The 16,027-nt window shown below is 37.6% G+C and overlaps 1 protein-coding gene across 1 annotated transcript in view; it reads right to left on the reverse strand.

The window, feature by feature from the left end:
* LOC134700405 (protein SMIM7 homolog) overlaps nt 1–16,027 on the reverse strand; it is an 18,264-nt gene continuing 2,237 nt past the window's right edge. Inside the window, exons 4-5 of the mRNA XM_063561804.1 lie at nt 15,807–15,897; nt 1–189 (exon numbers count right to left, since the gene is read on the reverse strand). Coding sequence (XP_063417874.1) covers nt 174–189; nt 15,807–15,897 — 107 coding nt within the window. The 3' untranslated portion in view covers nt 1–173. The remainder of the gene's footprint in view (nt 190–15,806; nt 15,898–16,027) is intronic.

The following is a 16,027-nucleotide window of genomic DNA, read 5'->3' on the forward strand; positions in this document are numbered from 1 at the left end:
TGTACATAAATATTTTAATGATTTCTTAAAACTGATCGACAGTAATAAACATGACAGTATCAGATGGTGAAGGTCAATCATCCATAAAAAAATGTCCCAATATCAAGCATCCAATGAAATGATCAATGTTCCAGTTACTGATCCAAATGATGTATCCAACAAATGCAGATTCCCTAGTGGCTAAAAAATCTGAATAAAATATAGAAATATTATATAATTAATTATATCATTTAATTCATTATAAAAAGGGTGTACAATACTAAACTGCACCATATGCCTAGTATTTGATACCTGTGTATTTGATGTTACTTGTGAAAAGCATATACCTACATTAGTTAGGTAATTGTCTCAATGGCAATCATTCATCATCACCTAATCCTACACATTAAGCCTAAAAATTGCCATCTGTCATTCGAGTTCCTTGCCATCTACAAAATAGGCTTTCCAATCAACGAAATTTTACACTTGTTTATAATCAATCTATAAAAATAGAAAATGTGGTATGATTGCCAATAGGACAACTCTCCACAAGAAACCAAAATGACAAAGAAATTAACATCGATAGGTCACCGTAGTTAACCTCCGATCAAATATTATTCAAAATTGAGTAAAAGGATGAGGATTTACTTTCATTTTATAGGAAAAATTGCCAGTTTGGATTGTATCCTGCTAGAAAACACCGTCAATTACGAGCTGTCTCTAAATACAAGTGTGTGAAGAAAGATTTTTACTGAAATATGGGAAGATACGATAACTGCAGATAACACCATCATTTACTAGCTGTATCTACATACAAGTGTGTGAAGGAATATTTTTACTGAAATATGGGTAGATAGGAAAACTGCAAGATAACACCATCATGTACTAGCTGCCTCTTTATGCAAGTGTGTGAAGGTTGATTTTTACTGAGATATTGGTAAATACGATGACTACAAGGTAACACCATCATGTACTAGCTGCCTGTACATGCAAGTGTGTGAAGAAAGATTTTTACTGAAATATGGGAAGATACGACAACTGCAAGATAACCCCATCATGTACTAGCTGCCTGTACATGCAAGTGTGTGAAGAAAGATTTTTACTGAAATATGGGAAGATACGACAACTGCAAGATAACCCCATCATGTACTAGCTGCCTGTACATGCAAGTGTGTGAAGAAAGATTTTTACTGAAATATGGGAAGATACGATAACTGCAAGATAACCCCATCATGAACTAGCTGCCTGTACATGCAAGTGTGTGAAGAAAGATTTTTACTGAAATATGGGAAGATACGACAACTGCAAGATAACCCCATCATGTACTAGCTGCCTGTACATGCAAGTGTGTGAAGAAAGATTTTTACTGAAATATGGGAAGATACGACAACTGCAAGATAACCCCATCATGTACTAGCTGCCTGTACATGCAAGTGTGTGAAGAAAGATTTTTACTGAAATATGGGAAGATACGATAACTGCAAGATAACCCCATCATGAACTAGCTGCCTGTACATGCAAGTGTGTGAAGAAAGATTTTTACTGAAATATGGGAAGATACGATAACTGCAAGATAACATCGACTCGTCATGTACTAGCTGCCTGTACATGCAAGTGTATGAAGGAAGATTTTGACTGAGATATGGGTAGATAGGAAAATTGCAAGATGACATTGACTCGTCATGTACTAGCTGCCTGTACATGCAAGTGTATGAAGGAAGATTTTGACTGAGATATGGGTAGATAGGAAAATTGCAAGATGACATTGACTCGTCATGTACAAACTGCCTCTACTTGTAAGTGTGTGATGGAAGATTTTTACTGAGATATGGGAAAATACAAAATTACAAGATAACATTGTTATGTACTAACTGCCTCTACTTGTAAGTGTGTGATGGAAGGTTTGACTGAGATATGGGTAGATAGGAAAACTGCAAGATAACACCATCATTTACTAGCTGTATCTACATACAAGTGTGTGAAGGAATATTTTTACTGAAATATGGGAAGATACGACAACTGCAAGATAACCCCATCATGTACTAGCTGCCTGTACATGCAAGTGTGTGAAGAAAGATTTTTACTGAAATATGGGAAGATACGATAACTGCAAGATAACCCCATCATGAACTAGCTGCCTGTACGTGCAAGTGTGTGCAGAAAGATTTTTACTGAAATATGGGAAGATACGATAACTGCAAGATAACATCGACTCGTCATGTACTAGCTGCCTGTACATGCAAGTGTATGAAGGAAGATTTTGACTGAGGTATGGGTAGATAGGAAAATTGCAAGATGACATTGACTCGTCATGTACAAACTGCCTCTACTTGTAAGTGTGTGATGGAAGATTTTTACTGAGATATGGGAAAATACAAAAACTACAAGATAACATTGTTATGTACTAACTGCCTCTACTTGTAAGTGTGTGATGGAAGGTTTGACTGAGATATGGGTAGATAGGAAAACTGCAAGATAACACCATCATTTACTAACTGTCTCTACATGCAAGTGTTTGAAGGAAGATTTTTACTGAGATATGGGTAGATAGGAAAACTGCAAGATAACACCATCATTTACTAGCTGTATCTACATACAAGTGTGTGAAGGAATATTTTTACTGAAATATGGGAAGATACGATAACTGCAAGATAACCCCATCATGAACTAGCTGCCTGTACATGCAAGTGTGTGAAGGAAGATTTTAACTGAGGTATGGGTAGATAGGAAAATTGCAAGATAACATCGACTCGTCATGTACTAGCTGCCTGTACATGCAAGTGTATGAAGGAAGATTTTGACTGAGATATGGGTAGATAGGAAAATTGCAAGATAACATTGACTCGTCATGTACTAACTGCCTCTACTTGTAAGTGTGTGGTGGAATATTTTTACTGAGATATGGGAAAATACAAAAACTACAAGATAACATTGTTATGTACTAACTGCCTCTACTTGTAAGTGTGTGATGGAAGATTTTGACTGAGATATGGGTAGATAGGAAAACTACAAGATAACACCATCATTTACTAGCTGTATCTACATACAAGTGTGTAAAGGAATATTTTTACTGAGATATTGGTAGATACGATAACTGCAAGATAACACCATCATGTACTAGCTGCCTGTACATTCAAGTGTATGGAGGAATATTTTTACTGACATATGGGTAGATAGGATGACTACAAGGTAACACCATCATGTACTTGCTGACTCTACATGCAAGTGTTTGAAAAAAGATTTTTAATGAGATATGGGAAGATACGGTGACTACAAGGTAACACCATCATGTACTAGCTGACTCCACATGCAAGTAGGTGAAGGAATTTTTTTACTGATATATGGGTAGATATGATAACTGCACGATAACACCATCCAAAACGATAACTGCAAGATAACCCCATTATGTACTAGCTGCCTGTACATGCAAGTGTGTGAAGGAAGATCTTTACTAGTTATGGGTAGATACGATTACTGCAATATAACACCATTCATGCAAGTGGGTGAAGAAACTTACTATAATTTCAAGAGTCTGAAGGAAAAGTTTTACTGAGATATTTGTTGATACAATTGCTGCAAGAAAACACCATTCCAAACTGTATGTCTTTAATTACAAGTGTGTGAAGGAAGGGTCATACTGAGATATTGGTAAATACGATTGCTACAAGAAACCACCATCACACACTGAATGTCTATTTTACAAGTGTCTGAAGGAAGAGTCCTACTGAGATATTGGTAAATACAAATCCTGCATGAAACCACTATTACACACTGGCTGTCTATTTTACAAGAGATTGAAGGAAGAGTCCTACTGAGATATGGGTAAATACAAATCCTGCATGAAACCACCATCACACACTGGCTGTCTATAATTACAAATGTCTGAAGGAAGAGTCCTACTGAGATATTGGTAAACACAAATCCTGCAAGAAACCACCATCACACACTGGCTGTCTATTTTACAAGAGTCTGAAGGAAGAGTCCTGCTGAGATATTGGTAAATACAAATCCTGCATGAAACCACTATTACACACTGGCTGTCTATTTTACAAGCGATTGAAGGAAGAGTCCTACTGAGATATGGGTAAATACAAATCCTGCAAGAAACCACCATCACACACTGGCTGTCTATATTACGAGTGTCTGAAGAAAGAGTCCTACTGAGATTTTGGTAAATACAAATCCTGCAAGAAACCACCATCACACACTGGCTGTCTATATTACAAGAGTCTGAAGGAAAAGTCCTACTGAGATATTGGTAAATACAAATCCAGCAAGAAACCACCATCACACACTGGCTGTCTATAATTACAAGTGTCTGAAGGTTGAGTCCTACTGAGATATTGGTAAATACAAATCCAGCAAGAAACCACCATCACACACTGGCTGTCTATATTTACAAGAGTCTGAAGGAAGAGTCCTGCTGAGATATGGATAAATACAAATCCTGCAAGAAACCACAATCACATACAGGCTGTCTATATTTCATGTTCTGAAAGAAGAGTCCAACTGAGATATTGTTTTAAATACAAATCCTGCAAGAAACCACCATCACACACTGGCTGTCTATATTACAAGAGTATGAAGGAAGAGCTCTACTGAGATATGGGTAAATACAAATCCTGCAAGAAACCACCATCACACACTGGCTGTCTATATTACAAGAGTCTGAAGGAAGAGTTCTACTGAGATATGGGTAAATACATATCCTGCAAGAAACCACCATCACACACTGGCTGTCTATATTACAAGAGTCTGAAGGAAGAGTCCTACTGAGATATTGGTAAACACAAATCCAGCAAGAAACCACCATCACACACTGGCCGTCTATATTACAAGTGTCTGAAGGAAGAGTCCTACTTAGATATTGGTAAATACACATCCTACAAGAAACCACCATCACACACTGGCTGTCTATATTACAAGTGTCTGAAGGAAGAGTCCTACTGATATATGGGTAAATACAAATCCTGCAAGAAACCACCATCACACACTGGCTGTCTATATTACAAGTGTCTGAAGGAAGAGTCCTACTGAGATATGGGTAAATACAAATCCTGCATGAAACCACTATCACACACTGGCTGTCTATATTACAAGAGATTGAAGGAAGAGTCCTACTAAGATATTGCTTAATACAAATCCTGCAAGAAACCACCATCACACACTGGCTGTCTGTATTACAAGTGTCTGAAGGAAGAATCCTACTGAGATATTGGTCAATACAAATCCTGCAAGAAACCACCATCACACACTGGCTGTCTATATTACAAGTGTCTGAAGGAAGAGTCCTACTGAGATATGGGTTAATACAAATCCTGCAAGAAACCACCATCACACACTGGCTGTCTATATTACAAGAGTATGAAGGAAGAGTTCTACTGAGACATTGGTAAACACAAATCTTGCAAAAAACCACCATCACACACTGGCTGTCTATATTACAAGAGTATGAAGGAAGAGCTCTACTGAGATATGGGTAAATAGAAATCCTGCAAGAAACCACCATCACACACTGGATGTCTATATTACAAGTGTCTAAGGGAAGAGTCCTACGGAGATATTCGTAAATACAAGTCCAGCAAGAAACCACCATCACACACTTGCTGTCTATATTACATGTGTCTGAAGGAAGAGTCCTGCTGAGATATTGGTAAATACAAATCCTGCAAGAAACCACCATCACACACTGGCTGTCTATATTACAAGAGTCTGAAGGAAGAGTCCTGCTGAGATATGGGTAAATACAAATCCTGCAAGAAACCACCATCACACACTGGCTGTCTATATTTACAAGAGTATAATGGAAGAGTCCTACAGAGATATTGGTAAATACAAATCCTGCAAGAAACCACCATCACACACTGGCTGTCTATATTACAAGAGTCTGAAGGAAGAGTTCTACTGAGATATGGGTAAATACATATCCTGCAAGAAACCACCATCACACACTGGCTGTCTATATTACAAGAGTCTGAAGGAAGAGTCATACTAAAATATTGGTAAATACAAATCCTGCAAGAAACCACTATCACACACTGGCTGTCTATATTTCAAGTTCTGAAAGAAGAGTTCAACTGAGATATTGTTTTAAATACAAATCCTGCAAGAAACCACCATCACACACTGGCTGTCTATATTACAAGAGTATGAAGGAAGAGCTCTACTGAGATATGGGTAAATACAAATCCTGCAAGAAACCACCATCACACACTGGCTGTCTATATTACAAGTGTCTAAGGGAAGAGTCCTACGGAGATATTCGTAAATACAAGTCCAGCAAGAAACCACCACCACACACTTGCTGTCTATATTACATGTGTCTGAAGGAAGAGTCCTGCTGAGATATTGGTAAATACAAATCCTGCAAGAAACCACCATCACACACTTGCTGTCTATATTACAAGAGTCTGAAGGAAGAGTCCTGCTGAGATATGGGTAAATACAAATCCTGCAAGAAACCACCATCACAAACTGGCTCTCTATATTTACAAGAGTATAATGGAAGAGTCCTACAGAGATATTGGTAAATACAAATCCTGCAAAAAACCACCATCACACACTGGCTGTCTATATTACAAGAGTCTGAAGGAAGAGTTCTACTGAGATATGGATAAATACATATCCTGCAAGAAACCACCATCACACACTGGCTGTCTATATTACAAGAGTCTGAAGGAAGAGTCCTACTGAGATATTGGTAAACACAAATCCAGCAAGAAATCACCATCACACACTGGCTGTCTATATAACAAGTGTCTGAAGGAAGAGTCCTACTTAGATATTGGTAAATACACATCCTGCAAGAAACCACCATCACACACTGGCTGTCTATATTACAAGTGTCTGAAGGAAGAGTCCTACTGATATATGGGAAAATACAAATCCTGCAAGAAACCACCATCACACACTGGCTGTCTATATTACAAGTGTCTGAAGGAAGAGTCCTACTGAGATATGGGTAAATACAAATCCTGCATGAAACCACTATCACACACTGGCTGTCTATATTACAAGAGATTGAAGGAAGAGTCCTACTAAGATATTGCTTAATACAAATCCTGCAAGAAACCACCATCACACACTGGCTGTCTATATTACAAGTGTCTGAAGGAAGAATCCTACTGAGATATTGGTCAATACAAATCCTGCAAGAAACCACCATCACACACTGGCTGTCTATATTACAAGTGTCTGAAGGAAGAGTCCTACTGAGATATGGGTAAATACAAATCCTGCAAGAAACCACCATCACACACTGGCTGTCTATATTACAAGAGTATGAAGGAAGAGTTCTACTGAGACATTGGTAAATACAAATCTTGCAAGAAACCACCTTCACACACTGGCTGTCTATATTACAGGAGTATGAAGGAAAAGTTCTACTGAGATATTGGTAACTACAAATCATGCAAGAAACCACCATCACACACTGGCTGTCTATATTAGAAGAGTATGAAGGAAGAGTTCTACTGAGATATTGGTAAATACAAATCCTGCATGAAACCACCATCACACACTGGCTGTCTATTATTACAAGTGTCTGAAGGAAGAGTTCTACTGAGATATTGGTAAATACAAGTCTAGCAAGAAACCACCATCACACACTGGCTGTCTATTTTACAAGAGTATAATGGAAGAGTCCTACAGAGATATTGGTAAATACAAATCCTGCATGAAACCACCACCACACACTGGCTGTCTATATTACAAGAGTATGAAGGAAGAGTTCTACTGAGACATTGGTAAATACAAATCTTGCAAGAAACCACCATCACACACTGGCTGTCTATATTACAAGAGTATGAAGGAAGAGCTCTACTGAGATATGGGTAAATAGAAATCCAGCAAGAAACCACCATCACACACTTGCTGTCTATATTACATGTGTCTGAAGGAAGAGTCCTGCTGAGATATTGGTAAATACAAATCCTGCAAGAAACCACCATCACACACTGGCTGTCTATATTACAAGAGTCTGAAGGAAGAGTCCTGCTGAGATATGGGTAAATACAAATCCTGCAAGAAACCACCATCACACACTGGCTGTCTATATTTACAAGAGTATAATGGAAGAGTCCTACAGAGATATTGGTAAATACAAATCCTGCAAGAAACCACCATCACACACTGGCTGTCTATATTACAAGAGTCTGAAGGAAGAGTTCTACTGAGATATGGGTAAATACATATCCTGCAAGAAACCACCATCACACACTGGCTGTCTATATTACAAGAGTCTGAAGGAAGAGTCATACTAAAATATTGGTAAATACAAATCCTGCAAGAAACCACTATCACACACTGGCTGTCTATATTTCAAGTTCTGAAAGAAGAGTTCAACTGAGATATTGTTTTAAATACAAATCCTGCAAGAAACCACCATCACACACTGGCTGTCTATATTACAAGAGTATGAAGGAAGAGCTCTACTGAGATATGGGTAAATACAAATCCTGCAAGAAACCACCATCACACACTGGCTGTCTATATTACAAGTGTCTAAGGGAAGAGTCCTACGGAGATATTCGTAAATACAAGTCCAGCAAGAAACCACCACCACACACTTGCTGTCTATATTACATGTGTCTGAAGGAAGAGTCCTGCTGAGATATTGGTAAATACAAATCCTGCAAGAAACCACCATCACACACTTGCTGTCTATATTACAAGAGTCTGAAGGAAGAGTCCTGCTGAGATATGGGTAAATACAAATCCTGCAAGAAACCACCATCACACACTGGCTCTCTATATTTACAAGAGTATAATGGAAGAGTCCTACAGAGATATTGGTAAATACTAATCCTGCAAGAAACCACCATCACACACTGGCTGTCTATATTACAAGAGTCTGAAGGAAGAGTTCTACTGAGATATGGATAAATACATATCCTGCAAGAAACCACCATCACACACTGGCTGTCTATATTACAAGAGTCTGAAGGAAGAGTCCTACTGAGATATTGGTAAACACAAATCCAGCAATAAATCACCATCACACACTGGCTGTCTATATTACAAGTGTCTGAAGGAAGAGTCCTACTTAGATATTGGTAAATACACATCCTGCAAGAAACCACCATCACACACTGGCTGTCTATATTACAAGTGTCTGAAGGAAGAGTCCTACTGATATATGGGAAAATACAAATCCTGCAAGAAACCACCATCACACACTGGCTGTCTATATTACAAGTGTCTGAAGGAAGAGTCCTACTGAGATATGGGTAAATACAAATCCTGCATGAAACCACTATCACACACTGGCTGTCTATATTACAAGAGATTGAAGGAAGAGTCCTACTAAGATATTGCTTAATACAAATCCTGCAAGAAACCACCATCACACACTGGCTGTCTATATTACAAGTGTCTGAAGGAAGAATCCTACTGAGATATTGGTCAATACAAATCCTGCAAGAAACCACCATCACACACTGGCTGTCTATATTACAAGTGTCTGAAGGAAGAGTCCTACTGAGATATGGGTAAATACAAATCCTGCAAGAAACCACCATCACACACTGGCTGTCTATATTACAAGAGTATGAAGGAAGAGTTCTACTGAGACATTGGTAAATACAAATCTTGCAAGAAACCACCTTCACACACTGGCTGTCTATATTACAGGAGTATGAAGGAAAAGTTCTACTGAGATATTGGTAACTACAAATCATGCAAGAAACCACCATCACACACTGGCTGTCTATATTAGAAGAGTATGAAGGAAGAGTTCTACTGAGATATTGGTAAATACAAATCCTGCATGAAACCACCATCACACACTGGCTGTCTATTATTACAAGTGTCTGAAGGAAGAGTTCTACTGAGATATTGGTAAATACAAGTCTAGCAAGAAACCACCATCACACACTGGCTGTCTATTTTACAAGAGTATAATGGAAGAGTCCTACAGAGATATTGGTAAATACAAATCCTGCATGAAACCACCACCACACACTGGCTGTCTATATTACAAGAGTATGAAGGAAGAGTTCTACTGAGACATTGGTAAATACAAATCTTGCAAGAAACCACCATCACACACTGGCTGTCTATATTACAAGAGTATGAAGGAAGAGCTCTACTGAGATATGGGTAAATAGAAATCCAGCAAGAAACCACCATCACACACTTGCTGTCTATATTACATGTGTCTGAAGGAAGAGTCCTGCTGAGATATTGGTAAATACAAATCCTGCAAGAAACCACCATCACACACTGGCTGTCTATATTACAAGAGTCTGAAGGAAGAGTCCTGCTGAGATATGGGTAAATACAAATCCTGCAAGAAACCACCATCACACACTGGCTGTCTATATTTACAAGAGTATAATGGAAGAGTCCTACAGAGATATTGGTAAATACAAATCCTGCAAGAAACCACCATCACACACTGGCTGTCTATATTACAAGAGTCTGAAGGAAGAGTTCTACTGAGATATGGGTAAATACATATCCTGCAAGAAACCACCATCACACACTGGCTGTCTATATTACAAGAGTCTGAAGGAAGAGTCATACTAAAATATTGGTAAATACAAATCCTGCAAGAAACCACTATCACACACTGGCTGTCTATATTTCAAGTTCTGAAAGAAGAGTTCAACTGAGATATTGTTTTAAATACAAATCCTGCAAGAAACCACCATCACACACTGGCTGTCTATATTACAAGAGTATGAAGGAAGAGCTCTACTGAGATATGGGTAAATACAAATCCTGCAAGAAACCACCATCACACACTGGCTGTCTATATTACAAGTGTCTAAGGGAAGAGTCCTACGGAGATATTCGTAAATACAAGTCCAGCAAGAAACCACCACCACACACTTGCTGTCTATATTACATGTGTCTGAAGGAAGAGTCCTGCTGAGATATTGGTAAATACAAATCCTGCAAGAAACCACCATCACACACTTGCTGTCTATATTACAAGAGTCTGAAGGAAGAGTCCTGCTGAGATATGGGTAAATACAAATCCTGCAAGAAACCACCATCACACACTGGCTCTCTATATTTACAAGAGTATAATGGAAGAGTCCTACAGAGATATTGGTAAATACTAATCCTGCAAGAAACCACCATCACACACTGGCTGTCTATATTACAAGAGTCTGAAGGAAGAGTTCTACTGAGATATGGATAAATACATATCCTGCAAGAAACCACCATCACACACTGGCTGTCTATATTACAAGAGTCTGAAGGAAGAGTCCTACTGAGATATTGGTAAACACAAATCCAGCAATAAATCACCATCACACACTGGCTGTCTATATTACAAGTGTCTGAAGGAAGAGTCCTACTTAGATATTGGTAAATACACATCCTGCAAGAAACCACCATCACACACTGGCTGTCTATATTACAAGTGTCTGAAGGAAGAGTCCTACTGATATATGGGTAAATACAAATCCTGCAAGAAACCACCATCACACACTGGCTGTCTATATTACAAGTGTCTGAAGGAAGAGTCCTACTGAGATATGGGTAAATACAAATCCTGCATGAAACCACTATCACACACTGGCTGTCTATATTACAAGAGATTGAAGGAAGAGTCCTACTAAGATATTGCTTAATACAAATCCTGCAAGAAACCACCATCACACACTGGCTGTCTATATTACAAGTGTCTGAAGGAAGAATCCTACTGAGATATTGGTCAATACAAATCCTGCAAGAAACCACCATCACACACTGGCTGTCTATATTACAAGTGTCTGAAGGAAGAGTCCTACTGAGATATGGGTAAATACAAATCCTGCAAGAAACCACCATCACACACTGGCTGTCTATATTACAAGAGTATGAAGGAAGAGTTCTACTGAGACATTGGTAAATACAAATCTTGCAAGAAACCACCTTCACACACTGGCTGTCTATATTACAGGAGTATGAAGGAAAAGTTCTACTGAGATATTGGTAACTACAAATCATGCAAGAAACCACCATCACACACTGGCTGTCTATATTAAAAGAGTATGAAGGAAGAGTTCTACTGAGATATTGGTAAATACAAATCCTGCATGAAACCACCATCACACACTGGCTGTCTATTATTACAAGTGTCTGAAGGAAGAGTTCTACTGAGATATTGGTAAATACAAGTCTAGCAAGAAACCACCATCACACACTGGCTGTCTATTTTACAAGAGTATAATGGAAGAGTCCTACAGAGATATTGGTAAATACAAATCCTGCATGAAACCACCACCACACACTGGCTGTCTATAATTACAAATGTCTGAAGGAAGAGTCCTACTGAGATATTGGTAAATACAAATCCTGCAAGAAACCACCATCACACACTGGCTGTCTATTATTACAAGTGTCTGAAGGAAGAGTCCTACTGAGATATTGGTAAATACAAATCCTGCAAGAAACCACTATTACACACTGGCTGTCTATATTACAAGTGTCTGAGGGAAAGTCCTACTGAGATATTGGTCAATACAAATCCTACAAGAAACCACTATCACACACTGGCTGTCTATTTTACAAGTGCCTGAAAGAAGACTCCTACTGAGATATTGGTAAATACAAATCCTGCAAGAAACCACCATCACATAATGGCTGTCTATTATTACAAGTGTCTGAAGGAATATTCTACTGAGATTTTGGTAAATACAAATCCTGCAAGGATCACACCATCACACATTGGCTGTCTATATTACGAGTGTCTGAAGGATGAGTCCTACAGAGATATTGGTAAATACAAATCCTGCAAGAAACCACCATCACACACTGGCTGTCTATTTTACAAGAGTATAATGAAAGAGTCGGACAGTCCTACAGAGATATTGGTAAATACACATCCTGCAAGAAACAACCATCACACACTGGCTGTCTATTATACAAGAGTCTGAAGGAAGAGTTCTACTGAGATATTGGTAAATACAAATCCTGCATGAAACCACCATCACACACTGGCTGTCTATTATTACAAGTGTCTGAAGGAAGAGTTCTACTGAGATATTGGTAAATTCAAATCCTGCATGAAACCACTATTACACACTGGCTGTCTATATTACAAGTGTCTGAAGAAAAGTCCTACAGAGATATTGGTAAATACGCATCCTACAAGAAACCACCATCACACACTGGCTGTCTATAATACAAGAGTCTGAAGGAAGAGTTCTACTGAGATATTGGTAAATACAAATGCTGCATGAAACCACCATCACACACTGGCTGTCTATTATTACAAGTGTCTGAAGGAAGAGTTCTACTGAGATATTGGTAAATACAAATCCTGCATGAAACCACTATTACACACTGGCTGTCTATATAACAAGTGTCTGAAGAAGAGTTCTACTGAGATTTTGGTAAATACAAATCCTGCAAGAAACCACCATCACACACTGGCTGTCTATATTACAAGAGTCTGAAGGAAAAGTCCTGCTGAGATATGGGTAAATACAAATCCTGCAAGAAACCACCATCACACACTGGCTGTCTATAATTAGAAGTGTCTGAAGGAAGAGTCTTACTGAGGTATGGTTAAATGCAATTCCTGCAAGAAACATTCATCACATACTGGCAATCTCTAAATACAAAGTGTGAAGGAAGAGTCATACTGAGATATTGGTCATTATGAATAATGGCAGAAAACACCCATTTCATACAAGCTGTCTATAATAACAAGTGTCTGAAGGAAGAGTTTTGCTGAGATAAGGGTAAATATAATTCCTGCAAAAAAATAACATCACACTCTAGCTGACTCTAATTACAAGAGTCTGAAGGAAGAGTCTTACTGAGATATCAGAAAATACAAATCCTGCAAGAAACCACCATCACACACTTGCTGTTCATATAACAAGTGTCTGAAGGAAGAGTTCTACTGAGATATTGGTAAATACAAATCCTGCATGAAACCACTATTACAGACTGGCTGTCTATATTACAAGTGTCTGAAGGAAGAGTTCTACAGAGATATTGGTAAATACAAATCCTACAAGAAACCACTATCACACACTGGCTGTCTATATTTACATGTGTCTGAAGGAAGAGTTCTACTGAGATATGGGTAAAAACAAATCCTACAAGAAACCACTATCACACACTGGCTGTCTATAATAACAAGTGTCTGAAGGAAGAGTCCTACTGCGATATTCGTAAATACAAATCCTGCAAGAAACCACCATCACACACTGGCTGTCTATATTTACATGTGTCTGAAGGAAGAGTTCTACTGAGATATGGGTAAAAACAAATCCTGCAAGAAACCACCATCACACACTGGCTGTCTATATTACAAGTGTCTGAAGGAAGAGTCCTACTGAGATATGGTAAAAACAAATCCTGCAAGAAATTATTATCATGTACTTATATCACATACTGGCTGTCTCAAAACAATACGATTCCTGCAAGAAAACACCACCACATCATATCTGATTTTAAATACAAGTGTGTGAAGGGAGAGGCTGACTGAGATATGGTTAAATACGATTCCTGCAAAAAAAAACTGTGGAAAATACTAACGAAATTCCTCTGTAGATACACTAAAATTCTTTTATCAAAACTTTGAGTGCAGCATCATCCCACCAAGTCCTTTAAACTAAGATCACACATAATGCAAGGATGTATCCTATCACCTATACTATTTCTTATGGTTATTGACTGAATATAACAAAAGAAACAGATAAAAATAGATTGAAATTTAACGAACCCTTTTCACTCAACTGGAAGACTTTGGAAATGATCCTGCAGAAAAAACAACAACTCAAAATCAGCTGCAATAGAAGCCCCAACGGCCATTTTGCACAGAAAAATGGTCTGAATATTACCATCTAAAAACTTATGTTATATCCATCAACACCTTATGAAATCTTTTGGTCAAGTAAGATCAGCAATAAAAACTTACTGAAAAGAAGCAATAGTGAGAACATCACAAATGAGATAAAGCAAAGACAATTTAGATGTCTAAGCCATGCTTTGAGAATGCCAATTGAAAGAATACTAAAGTAGCTCTCAACTGGATAGCAACATTAAAGAGAAAACTAGGCCAACCATGCACAACCGGAGGGAGAAATGTTGCAAGTGAGCTACACGAGATTTGGTACACCAGCAGGAAAGCTCAGAATGTGGCAAAGAACAGGAAAAAATAGAAGCTTGTGGTAGTCTTATTTACCATTTGGGATGAAGAGGATATAAGTAAGTATTTAAAGTAAGAATGAAATTGATAAAATGTCTTTTGCATGGCAAAATGTATATTCATGTAGTTCTGTATTTCCGACAGCTTGAACATGGGTACTGAGGTATTAAAGGTGTTTTATCTGCATTCTTATAAGGTGAAGAAGCACATAGAAAGCAAAAAATAGTCAAATTTATAATGCTTTAAGATACTACTAGTCTACTATTTTTATTTCATAAAAAAGCATATTTTGTTTAAAAGGAATAAAATGTAGTCTTAAATGTCAATGAAACTAAAACTCAGTATGATTTAAAAATTTAAAAAAGCACTCTTGATTGTTTCCTCAAATCATGTCAACAAATTTTTTGATAGTTTTTTTGGTACAAAATAATATTTCACTAAAATAATGAACTACGAGGAAATTTAAAACAGAAAGTTCCTTATCAAATGGCAAAATCAGACCAAACGAATGAATAACAACTGTATATTCCTGACTTGGTACAAGCATTTTCTTATGTAGAAAAGTAACTTTAACTAAATTTTGAAACGGACAAACAAAACCCCCAAAAATGAATCACTGTCAGATGTAGACAAATGTTTAAAGAAATTCAGAACATATTTTTTCTAGCAAAGGCCTATATCCCATTCCCTTTTTTCGAAAGAATTTAAATAGGGTAAAATAACTTACACAATCATTAAAAACATGACAAACATATTCCAAAGAGCTATGAAGATTCTAAAGTATCTCAGGCTCAACAGGAACTCTCTCACTTTATCTCCTGTACAAAATATATAAACCATTATTAACCATCACATATACATATATAACAATATATAATACATGTACTTTGTATAAAATGAAAATAAAATTATGAAGTTCTGGAATATAAAAATGTCTTTTCATGAATA

This window comes from Mytilus trossulus, unplaced genomic scaffold (assembly GCF_036588685.1).
Source record: "Mytilus trossulus isolate FHL-02 unplaced genomic scaffold, PNRI_Mtr1.1.1.hap1 h1tg000138l__unscaffolded, whole genome shotgun sequence".
NCBI lineage: Eukaryota > Metazoa > Mollusca > Bivalvia > Mytilida > Mytilidae > Mytilus > Mytilus trossulus.